The sequence below is a fragment of the Rana temporaria genome, chromosome 12 (assembly GCF_905171775.1).
Source record: "Rana temporaria chromosome 12, aRanTem1.1, whole genome shotgun sequence".
Taxonomy (NCBI): domain Eukaryota; kingdom Metazoa; phylum Chordata; class Amphibia; order Anura; family Ranidae; genus Rana; species Rana temporaria.
Window position 1 is genome coordinate 140,894,534 of NC_053500.1, and position 12,893 is coordinate 140,907,426.

The 12,893-nt window shown below is 46.8% G+C and overlaps 1 protein-coding gene across 2 annotated transcripts in view; it reads left to right on the forward strand.

Annotated features, from left to right (window-relative positions):
* Positions 1-12,893, forward strand: part of SLC39A11 (solute carrier family 39 member 11) — a 164,476-nt gene that overhangs the window by 58,251 nt on the left and 93,332 nt on the right. For both annotated transcript variants that reach the window (XM_040331007.1, XM_040331008.1), the window contains exon 4: positions 1,429-1,578. In XM_040331007.1, the coding sequence (XP_040186941.1) occupies positions 1,429-1,578 (150 nt within the window). The remainder of the gene's footprint in view (positions 1-1,428; positions 1,579-12,893) is intronic.

Sequence of the window (12,893 nt, forward strand, 5' to 3'; positions counted from 1 at the left end):
GTCCCAAAAATGTGTCAAAAGTGTCCGATCTGTCCGCCATAATGTCGCAGTCCCGTTCGTTCCAGCAGTGCGGCACAAGATGGAGGTGCAAATCAGTGAGGTACAGCGTTGTCATATACCTGGTGTGGCAGTGATCAGGGACACTGACTGGTGACAGTATGTAAAACAAAAAATTGCTAATTTATTATTCAACAGTTACCATAGTAACACTGTACTACTCTGGGGAAGTGATCGGGATCTTTTTAATTTTTTTTTACACATTATGATTGCTTATACCAGTGAATATTAATGGTATAAGCAACCATTTTTACTGATTGTAACCGATTCATTTATATTGTGATTAGCTGTGATTGTCCACAGCTATTTACATGGTACAGATGGACTGTGATTTGCCCTGTCTGTACCATGTGATCACTGACTAATCACAACTAGCAACACAATGGATGGCATGAAAGGAAGCCATTCATTGTGAACAATTGTCATGTGATCTGCTGTAATTGGTTACAACAATCACATGGTACCGGCACTATTGTCATGTGATCTGCTGTAATTGGTTACAACAATCACATGGTACCGGCACAATTGTCATGTGATCTGCTTTAATTGGTTACAACAATCACATGGTACCGGCACAATTGTCATGTGATCTGCTGTAATTGGTTACAACAATCACATGGTACCGGCACAATTGTCATGTGATCTGCTATAATTGGTTACAACAATCACATGGCACTGGCAGCGATTAACACAGCCAGTGACAGATCGTTCCAAGGCGCATTCTGGGAGGACATCCCATGTATGATTGTGTTTTTGTCACGTTCATTATTTGTATCTCTAGTTTACACAAATCAAACACCCCACTTCTGGTACCACGTGTTTGTCATGTTTTTGGGGTTGTGCGAAGGGAGATCACACAAATACTTACTTACAAGTATAACGTTTATTAAAAGTGATGACAGATAAAGATGATACAAATATGACAAGAATACTTTAACTAAAGATGCTGTTTTGCCACGGAGTCTGCTTTTACGCAGCATGGCCAGATAATCAGACGCATTCTTAATGCAGCTCTGTTGTGAGACTAAAATCTTATTAGTTTTGGCTGTAGTAATATAGAACTTGAATGTAAGGAAAACACCATCCCTGGCCAACTCCCCTTGTAAGAAATGATATGACCTTCTGAGGAAAATGGCACATTCCTGAAGGAGAGGAGGCTGGCTTGTCCATAGAGTCTGCTAACAATCACATTACAATCACATGAGTCGGCTAAAAGTTACCAAAATATTAGAATCTTTATTAGATATTGTGAGCCATATAGAATATGCAATTTCCCGATCCCTTTGGCATCCTTGTTATATGTTATACATGTTCCCTGGTTGTGCAGTGGGCATCTCCCATTCTGATTTGTTGGATCTTTTTTCCTCCTAGGTGATGTTGGCAGCCTCCTATTGGTCTCTCCTGGCCCCAGCTATTGAGATGTCGTCGGAGTATGGAAGCCTGGCTTTCCTCCCTGCCGCCGTTGGTTTCTCCTTGGGGGCCGGCTTTGTGTATTTTGCTGACCTGCTTCTTCCGGCACTGGTGAGTACAAGTAACTGTTTTTTCAGCTTCGGAGAACCATGATCCAGTGGAGATTGCAACAAAAATTGTGACCACGTTCATTGATGGGCACCACACTTCTTTAATGTCCTGTTTAGGAGAGGTTTGTTTACTATGCAAAAAAAAAAAGGACCCACACTTGATCTACAGGTCACTTAAAGCGGGGGTTCCCCCTAAAAAAACTTTTTTTTTCTAGCATGCCATCAAGCATACTAGCGCGATCTACAGTACACCTTTCTTTTATTTTTTGGTGCCGTACTTACAGTTTACTGCCGTAGTGAAGATTCAGACTCCCCGCGGGGAATGGGCGTTCCTATGCACAGGGAAGATGATTGACGGCCGGCTATGGCGCGTCACGCTGCCCGAAGATAGCCGAAATAGGACTTGCCTCATCACGGCGCCTGCGCAGTCAGCTCCGATGTCTGTGCGCAGGCGCCGTATAGCGCCGTGAAGAGGCAAGTCCTATTTCGGCTATCTTCGGGCAGCGTGACGCGCCATAGCCGGCCGTCAATCATCTTCCCTGTGCATAGGAACGCCCATTCCCCGCGGGGAGTCTGAATCTTCACTACGGCAGTAAACCGTAAGTACGGCGCCAAAAAATAAAAGAAAGGCGTACTGTAGATCGCGCTAGTATGCTTGATGGCATGCTAGAAATTTGTTTTTAGGGTGAAACGCCGCTTTAAGCTTGGTGCCCTGAAGAGGCAGCGCTGCTGGATCTAGAGGTATGCTTCCTTATGGGTTGCAAGGATTGCCACCATTTTCTTTTGTTGCTTGCTGCAACTGAACTCTAAGGAGCTTTTGCATAGTGTCGAAAACCTCCTGTAAGGGGCACATTGAAGAATACAAGTGCCGTGGCCTCTACTGATCTATGGGAGAAAAGTTTTTTTGTTGGGTAAAAACATGTCATAAGTCATATGGCCCTCTGTTGTAAAAAAAAAAAAAAAAGCATAATATGTAAAGAGCTCAATAGCTCAAGCTGAGATTTACACACAAGTAAAAAAAAAAAACAGAACAGTAATGTTATGGTTTAGTTTGCAGTTTCCGCCCTGTGTATTCTTATATCCTTGCTACAGTGGTTCTGCTAGACCTCCTGATTCTTTTCACATGTGGTGTTTGGATTCTGTGCTCACCTTCTGCCTCCTGGGGGGATCTATGGTCACTGGGGGGGATCTATGGTCACTGGGGGGGATCTATGGTCACTGGGGGGGATCTATGGTCACTGGGGGATCTACTGTGGCTGGGGAGATCTACTGTTGCGAGGAGGGGTCTATTGATGCTGGCTGCTGGAGAGTCCATTGATGCTGATGAGGGTCTTTTGTTCCTGGGGAATCTATTTTTGCTGGGAGGGTTGTACTGTTGCTGGGGGTTTTTTTTTTTTTTTTTTTTTTTGCTGGCTGCTGACCCATTTTACTGCTTTATATTCACAAATTTCATATAACTACTTGCCACCAAAAATGATACTTGGTTCTGTTTTCGCTAAAAGGAGCGGTAATGGGAGGTGGAGTAGGGTGTGGAACCAAGGGATGGTGTTCGGAGGTGGGTAGGGGGTGACTAGGAAGGGTTAGTACCTGCACCTATTTTCTGAAAAAAAGGCGCCACGCCGGGTGGAAGGGTGGGGGTGTAGGTTGGTCACTTTTTAATTTCCTTTGAAAAAGTTGAAGGTGAACTAACACTTTAAATCAAGCTTTAGGGCAAAGCGCCAACCCCCTCCCATTCACATGCACCTGGTGTTTGTTTACATTGGAAAGCTGGCCAAAATTGTGCTGTCCTAGAAAATAGGGGGAGGAGCTTTGATTTCAGTACCTCCTGATCTAAATTTTGAAGATGAATTTATTCACAATACCTTTGGCTACATAGGTGAATGGGGCCGTTTTTTTTTGTTTTTTTTAAGCGCTTTTACTGCTTGTTCGAAATACATAAATATTTCAACCTGTATAATCTGAGCACATGTTCACTTTAAGCCAGGAATGCTATTTTTCCCCTTTCCTTCCCTTGGAATAGACAGATGTCTCTGTGTCACATAAGCTGTGCACCGAGACAAAAATATCGCTGTGTGTTTTTGCAGCGCGTGATTAGATTTGCAATCACTCATGCGTATACCCCACCGATGTTTATTACTATTGCCATTATTAGTCTTGACAACATCAAATTTTTTTTGCTGTGGATAAGGAATGCCTCCTCAAGAAGGCTTGACAGGTTATATTTTATGATCTTTTTCTGCGATGCATTATTAAAGCTTCTTTGTAATTTTCTCCCTGCTTGGGATTCTGCTGCAACAGCTTACAATGCTTTATGGAAGCCATCTTGGTGGGAAACATCAAATATAGGGAAAGGTGTCTTTAATTCTGTCTATCGGGCCAGATTTATCATCGTGCCTCAGACAGCCGGGGATAGAGGTGCCAAAAGCACAACTTTTATCACCTGTGCTCAAACTTTTTATCTTTTCCCGGATTTTTGGTCATGGATGGACAAAGGCTGCTGGGAGAAGTCACATGACTCTTCGAGAACCTGGCCACACGGATCGAACAATCTCTGCTAAAATCTCCTTTTAGGTTTTCCAAAACTATACTGTATGGCCAAAGATTGGGGGACACCTGACCATCACGCCCTTATTAGCTTGTTGGACATTCTATTACAGAACCATATGAAGTTGTCCCCTTTCTGGCTATAACAGCTTCTACTCTTCTGGGAAGAGCATATAGTTTACCATTGATGTTCAAATTCATCCCAAAGGCATTCAGTAGGGCAGAGGTCCAAATGTGTTGAGTAGGGATGAGGTCTAAATGTGTTGAGAAGGGATGAGGTCCAAAGGTGTTGAGAAGGGATGAGGTCCAAAGGTGTTGAGAAGGGATGAGGTCCAAAGGTGTTGAGAAGGGATGAGGTCCAAAGGTGTTGAGAAGGGATGAGGTCCAAAGGTGTTGAGAAGGGATGAGGTCCAAAGGTGTTGAGAAGGGATGAGGTCCAAAGGTGTTGAGAAGGGATGAGGTCCAAAGGTGTTGAGAAGGGATGAGGTCCAAAGGTGTTGAGAAGGGATGAGGTCCAAAGGTGTTGAGAAGGGATGAGGTCCAAAGGTGTTGAGAAGGGATGAGGTCCAAAGGTGTTGAGAAGGGATGAGGTCCAAAGGTGTTGAGAAGGGATGAGGTCCAAAGGTGTTGAGAAGGGATGAGGTCCAAAGGTGTTGAGGTCCAAATGTGTTGAGAAGGGATGAGGTTCAAAGGTGTTGAGAAGGGATGAGGTCCAAAGGTGTTGAGTAGGGATGAGGTCCAAAGGTGTTGAGTAGGGATGAGGTCCAAAGATGTTGAGAAGGGATGAGGTCCAAAGGTGTTGAGTAGGGATGAGGTCCAAAGGTGTTGAGTAGGGATGAGGTCCAAAGGTGTGGAGAAGGCATGAGGTCGAGTCTGTGCAGGACACGAGTTCCTCCACACCAAACTGGTCAAACCATGTTATTTTATGGGGCTAGCTTTGTACACGGGGGGCACAGTCATGCTAGGACAGAAAGGCGTCTTCACCAAACTGTTACCACAAGGTTGAGTCTTATATCTTGCTCCAAAACCATGGCCATTAATATGGAGTTTCCCCCCCATTCCAAAACCATGGCCATTATTATGGAGTTGCCCCCCCCCCCCATTCCAAAAACCATGGGCATTAATATGGAGTTACTCTGCACCCCCCGTCCCAAAAAAACATGACCATTAATATGGAGTTATCCCTCCCCCGTGCCAAAATTGTGGCTATTCATATGGAGTTGCTCCCTATTCCATAACCAAGGCCAGTAATATTAAATTACCTCCTATTCCAAAACCATGGTCATTAACTGCTTGCCGACCGCCGCACGCAGATATTCGTGTGCAGCATGGCGCGGACAGGCAAAAGGACATATATATACCTCCGCTTTAAGAAGTGGCATTTTGGACGCGTGCAAGCTCCGTGACTCTGACCGCGGGTCCCACGGACTCGATGTCTGCGGGCGTAACCGCAATCGTGTCGCGGTGAGGAAGAACGGGGAAATGCTGATGTAAACAAGCAATTTCCCCAGTCTTCCTAGTGACAGGACACTGATCACAGCTTCCTGTAATTGGGAGCGGTGATCAGTGTCATGTCACACACAGCCCATCCCCCCTAGAATTAGAATCACTCCCTAGGGCACACTTAAACCCTTCAGCACCACCTAGTGTTTAACCTCTTCCCTGCCGGTTCCATTTACTTAGCAATCGGTGCATTTTTATAGCACTGATCGCTGTATAAATGACAGTGGTCCCAAAATAGTGTCAAAAGTGTCCGCCATAAAGTCGCAGTCACGATAAAAATTGCTGATCGCCACCATTATTAATAAAAACAAAATTATTAATAAAAATGCTATAAAACTATTTTGTAGACGCTATAACTTTTGTGCAAACTGCCCCTGCCAGTGCTAAATATATTTTTTGTCTCATCCATAACTACTACATCAAATGTCATTCTTGCCAAGAAGTTCTACATCGCTGGTGGTCTTGTCCCATTTTCAACCCACGTGACGCAGCCACGCTCCACCGGTTGTCACCATCGGAAAACCCGCCCTGAGAAATGCCATGCAGCCATCGCTGGAGTGCATGGAGACGGGAAGCGGACGCAAAGAGGCTGCAGGAGACCAGCATCACTGAGATGCAAACACAGTATAAAAACAGAAAATGTTAATTGTTTTAACATTTCTTTGAAAAGAGCAGGCAGACAGTATTGTGGGGGAGGGGGGAGGGAAGCAATTAAATAGGACAGGGAAGACACTATAGCCGGGAACCTTTGTTCCCTTATTATGTGGCATTAATGGTTTGACAGGAAGATTAATCTTTCCAGCTTTGCGCAATTCCTAGAAAAAAAAAAAAAGGTCAGACTGCGTCCCGTCACACGGGCCCATCAACGTGTCGTCAGTAGGCAATAAGCTGATAACCGCGACCCTTTCCGACTCCCGCGCGCGCCGTTGACACTTGCTGCGGGCAGAGCTGGTGCAGGAAACGGCGACGGGGGGGGGGGGGGGACAAATGGCGTTGCTACGCAACCTGACCGGAGAGAGGCGGCTGCCCGTTATCGGAGAGCTCTCTGGCGCGCTAACTACGCCTGACAGGTCGTAAGACCCGGGAGGATCGATTAACACTTCACCGAGCCGGAAGGGGCTTTTGTCTGAGGAGCGTCTGCGGTCGTCGTCTTCATCGACCGCCTTCTGATCACCCGATTCCTCCGCCCGCCATGAGGAGGATTTAATGAGCGCTCCGCTCTGTCTGTAGATTTACCCAGTAATGAGACTATTCATATATAAGGAGTTTATTGAGATTTTATATTTGTGGGTAGGCACTGCCGTGTCACACCTTTCACAGAGCCCGCCTTCTGAGAGGAGGAGTTTCAGAAGGCGGAGTTAGTGCAGGAATCAGCAAGGTACCATGGGATATGTAGTTCTTAGACATGGTGGAGGAGCTGCAAAGCATGCTGGGAATCCAGGAAGTTATGGAAAGCGAAGGCCAGCAGACAGGCAGCGCTCACGGCATGAAAGGGGATTTTTCCAGTAATCTTATATTGAATTGTCGGTAATAAGTATTGGTATTACAATGCTGATGTTATAGAATGAAAGTGTATGCTGTGACCGGAGATCTCCTTTAAATGAACATGTTGGTGCCTATGGGATTAAAGCGTTTTTTTAAACCTGCAAGGCAAAAGGCATAATCAGCTAGTATGCACCGCATAATAGCTGATTATGAAATACTTACCTCGGAACGAGGTGTGTAGCACTTACCTGGTCCACGCCGAGCGAGATGTCATCTTGCTCCGACGTGTCTTCCGGGTATCGCCGCTCCAGCGCTGTGATTGGCGATGACGCGTGCGCGCAGGAGATTTAAAATCGGCAAGGTCCGGCGGCTGCCGGATCTTTCGCCGTGGATTCCCCCTGCACATGCGCCACTGCAATCAGTGGCGCATTGCGAGGGGAATATCTCCTAAACCGTACAGGTTTAAGAGATATTCTTTATACCTACAGGTGAGCCGTATTATAGGCTTACCTGTAGGTAAAAGTGAAAAATAAGGGTTTACAACCACTTTAATAATATTTGTAATAATAGGATGAGATTTAGCGGTTGGGTTTGGATTTTTTTTAATTGTATCTTTTGTTTGTGTTTTCTGACATCCACCTTCCCATCGTTCTACCTCCTTCCCCTCTTCTCTGTGATCTCTCTCCTCGGATGAGATGGCAATCAAGATGGAGTCAGTGCGGTCCCCCCCTTCCCGCGGATGGAGGAGGATGGCGGTGGTCAGCGCCTTGACGTTCCCCTTTTGTGTTGTCTCCCTCGAGCCGCCAACCTTTTGCAGTGATATAAATGTCAGGCCTCTGGCAGTCAATTGTTCAATTAACTTCCGTAATGGCTTTGCTGCCATAGGCATCTGTGGCTCCTCTGCCTTTTGCGGCGTCGCAAGTGTTAATTGTGCTGTCTTGGGTAATTGGAGGGGGGAGTTGGATCTGTCATTGTGGCAGAAGCCGAAGACAGATTGAGGGCGCAGTTGGAGGGGGACAGACGTTGTGTGGTGGTGAGAGGAGCCGTGCCGCTGATTGTCAGAAATCCATGGACCTGGCGGCCGTTCCAGAGCGACTGCCGCCTCACCATAGCGAGCCGTTGTCTTCCATTGTCCATCCATCTTCCATCTATTGTCCATCCGTCTTCCATCTATTGTCCACCCGTCTTCCATCTATTGTCCATCCGTCTTCCATCCATTGTCCATCCGTCTTCCATCTATTGTCCATCCGTCTTCCATCTATTGTCCATCCGTCTTCCATCTATTGTCCATCCGTCTTCCATCTATTGTCCATCCATCTTCCATCTATTGTCCATCCGTCTTCCATCTATTGTCCATCCGTCTTCCATCTATTGTCCATCCGTCTTCCATCTATTGTCCATCCGTCTTCCATCTATTGTCCATCCGTCTTCCATCTATTGTCCATCCATCTTCCATCTATTGTCCATCCGTCTTCCATCTATTGTCCATCCGTCTTCCATCTATTGTCCACCCGTCTTCCATCTATTGTCCCACTATTGTTCATCCATTGGTACCGGCTGATCGTAGGTCCCCTGGACCCCAAACTTGGCACACATGTAGCCCCACTCTTCCTCTACAAGTGTGAAAAGTTTGTTGTCTGGGGAACCTACGGCCGGGGAGCACCGATTTTTTTTTCAAAGCCGGGCACCCCTTACATAGACTTCCATGTTAAACGGTAATTTCTCCAGGTGAATTTGGGGACCCGGTACCGGCCGATCGTAGGTCCCCTGGACCCGTAACTTGGCACACATGTAGCCCAATTTCTCATCTACAAGTGTGCAATGTTTGTTGTGTGGGGGACCTTTGGCTGGGGAGCACCGATTTTTCAAAGCCGGGCACCCCTTCCATAGACTCCCAAGTTAAACGTCAGTCTAGTCATTGACACAGTGGGGCATGCATATGGGCACAGTGAGGCATGCAGATGGACACCCTAGGCTTATACTCGAGTCAATAAGTTTTCCCTTTTTTTTGTGGTAAAATTGGATGCCTCGGCTTATATTCGGGTCGGCCTATACTCGAGTATATACGTTAATTCAATATAAAGATGAGCATTGTGGCAAATCCCCGAGTCGGAGTTACCCATGTAAAGAAGGAAATATATCTTCCCCACCACTCTGTTCATTCAATTGTCATGGATGCGCCTGTCACTAAATGTTACAAAGTTATTTTATACAACTTATTAAAAAATATCTAAAACACCAATTAATGAGCTCTTTAAAAAAAAAAAAAGAAGGGGAAAAACACTGGAAATCGTTCCCGTTTTCCGCTCTCAGTCTAGAAAGTGAAATGTTAAAGCTCTGCCGCGTCTGCCACGAGTTTGTGACCTTGTTGGAAGGGAGCCTGTGGGATGCGCGGAACCCGTAGGGGCCGAAGTGCGGAAGTTCCGAGTTGTCACCTGCCAGTTCGGTTGTGTGAAACTCTTTAAGATGTGAAATTTTCCGCGTTCTCTTCTGCAGCGGCGCCTGGAACGCTGTCTCTGCATCAAAACGCAGAGGTTTCCATAGCGACCGCTGATGTGTCCTCCGAGTGTGTGTGGGATGGGATGGAAAACAAAACGCTACACTTATCTTCTCCCCTAAAATCATTCTCCGCCAATCTGTTATCATCTCGGTAGACACAGAATGGAATAATTATAGCTCGCCGCCGTCACACCGCGGTAACAGGTTATCTTGTGCTGCCAGCGTCAAAAGATGCCGAAATGCCCGATTCTTGACCCGTTGTCCCCAGGCACACATCAAACCTATCTTTTGTGAAATACAGATTCTACCGTCGCCTATCGATACTTCGGAAAATGCTACGTGCCTGGCTGCCATGCTGATCCAAAGGCTTCAATTTTTTCAAAGTATACGGATCTTGACTTCCGTCTTCTTCTGGGTTAGAAAAAGATTTCGGGCTCACATGACGTCGAAGCGCACGTGCTTTTTCTGCACTTGAGAGCGGGCTCGCGCCACGTCTTAGGGCAGCCTATTCATTTCAATGGACGGCCCTTTACGTTTGAAAAAAGGTGACAGCATGATTTTTCGACTACGTCGCACCAAAATGCGTAGCGCTGCAGTACCATGCCTTGTGGTGAGTGTGCAGGTTTGCTTAATGCATGGTGACGTAATGGCACCCCCTGTGTCTGCAAAAGGCAGTGTGATTCTGCATGCGTTCCCACATCGCACCTGGTGTGAACAAGCCCTAAAGCTTGAGACAGCCAGGCAGTTGGTATTTTCAGAAGGTTAAGGCCTCGTACACACGACCGAACATGTTTGCTGAAACTGGTCCGCGGACCAGTTTCCACGGACATGTTCGGTCGTCTGTACGGGCGACCGGACCGGATTCCCGGCCGAGCGGATAGGTTTCCAGCGGACAAATGTTTCTTAGCATGCTAAGAAACATGTCCCCTGGAAGCCTGTCCGTCGGACATGTTCGGTCGTCTGTATGACTCACCGGACATGTCCGCTCGGCCGAAAGCCCTCGAATGCGTCAAAGTGATTCGACGCATGCGTGGAAGCATTGATCTTCCAGGGTCGCGCACGTCGCCGCGTCATCGTCGCGGCTACGTCACCGCGTATCCTGTCCGCGGGGAATTCGGTCTGATGGTGTGTACAGCCATCAGACCAAATGATCCCAGCGGACATGTCCAATGAAAACGGTCCGCGGACCGTTTTCATCGGACATGTTTGCCCGTGTGTACGAGGCCTAAGGCTCCATTCACAACTAGGCGTTTTAACGCCTGAAGCCCGACGCTATTGCAGCCTGCAATACGCTGAAGGGGTGATTTAACATTGTCGGCTATGGAGATGGTTCACATCTCCACGCCAAACGCTGTACGCCTGAAGCTCAAAACATGTCCCGGACCCTTTTTTTCAGGCGGCTTTCGGCATAGCCGACAATGTTAATCACCCCTCCGGCGTATGTTAGGCTTAAACAACGTTTTGTCGCGGCAAATAGCGGGACAATGCGCCGCGTTCAGGTGTGAATGCAGCCTAAGAATGACGGTTCCAGTACAGGTTGGCTTTCCAGACCATAGAACGTGTAAGCAGACGTTGAAGTAAAACTGCGGCGTCTGGTCCGGAAGAGGTTAAACTAATACTTTTGTTGAAGCACCTTTTGCTTTCAAAACGGCACTCGGTCTCTTTGGGTACGAGTCTATGAGCATGGCGCATCTTGACTTTGCAAAAGCACTCCAAATCTGTCAGATTGCGCGAGGGCATCTCCTGTGCACAGCCCTCTTCACATCACCCCACATTTTTTTGTTACATCACAGAAACCTGACTTTGTTTGTTTTATTTTTTAACAGGTTGTGTAGACTTTTTATATCCCATGTATGTGTGTGTGTTAGATATAGATAGATATATATATATATTTATTATTATACAGGATTTATATAGCGCCAACAGTTTACGCAGCGCTTTACAACATCAGGGAAGACATAGTTACAATACAATTTAATACAGGAATGATCAGAGGGCCCTGCTTGTTAGAGCTTACAATCTAGAAGGGAGGGTGAAGTGGAACAGAGGGTAGTAGATGTGGGGGGTGATCAGGTGGGCAAAGTTAAAATACAGTTGTTAGATGTGGGTAGGATAGGCTTCTCTGAAGAGGAGGGTTTTCAGGGATCCTCGAAAAGCTAAAAGAGAAGGAGATAGACGGATAGTTTGGGGTAAGGAGTTCCATAGGCTTGGAGAGGCTCTGGAAAAGTCCTGTAGACGAGCATGGGAGGAGGTGATGAGAGAGCTAGAGAGCAGGAGGTCTTGAGAAGAACGAAGAGAGCGATTAGGTTGGTATTTGGAGACTAGGTCAGTGATGTAGCAGGGGGCAGAATTTATATATATATATATATATATATATATTTAATGTGGGGGATAGGTAGCCGGTACAAAGCTCCCTGGGATAAGCAATCTTTCAGGCACAGATACCAAATCCAGTGGGGTGTTTATTGGAGATATATACAAGTCTATATACAGTGTTTCAGAAAAAATGATCAGAACAAAAATGGCCAAACAACCTAGCCGTGTCTCGGCACTAACTATACAATACATAGAGGCTCCAACTACCAGGCGGATCAAGCCCTACAGCTTGTCAGCTTCCACATATACAGCTTAAAGCGGAGGTTCACCCTAATGGCATGTATATCTGACCAACTCCCTTATATTCGTAACAAGTACTGTCCGCAATTAGTTTTTTTTTTTTTTTTATGCTGTACGTACCTTGTAATCCATTTTTTCAATCCTACTTCTCCCCGCGGGAGTAGGCGTTTCTATGCCTAGGGGGATTGTCATCTGGGAGGTCGCCCAGATGATTGACGTCTGTTCCCACCGGCGGATAAGGCCCCGCCCCCCGTATTGCGTAGGCGCGCACGAGTCACGGGGTTTCCGAAAAAAGCAGAACGTGCGGAGATGTGAGTCGGCTCTATATGGCGCCTGCGCTCTGCGTGTTTGTTTTGCCATCACAACGGCCGGTCACGCCCCCCGTTGTGAACAATGGAGAATTTGTCGCTGCCCACGTCACATGACCCGCTTGCCGAGTCACATGACCCGCTTGCCGAGTCACGTGACCCGCGAGATTACAGCACAGCTCGTCTCCTGGGATTCTCATGACTCACTCCCAGGAGACATAGCGCTGGTCGGGGGAAATTGTGATACACGCCCACTCTTGCGGGGAATAGTGATTGACAGGACAGAAACTGCTGCATTACAAAGGTAAGGATCGCAATAAAAAAAAAACGGATTAGTTATTGTCGATGGATGTCGACGTCA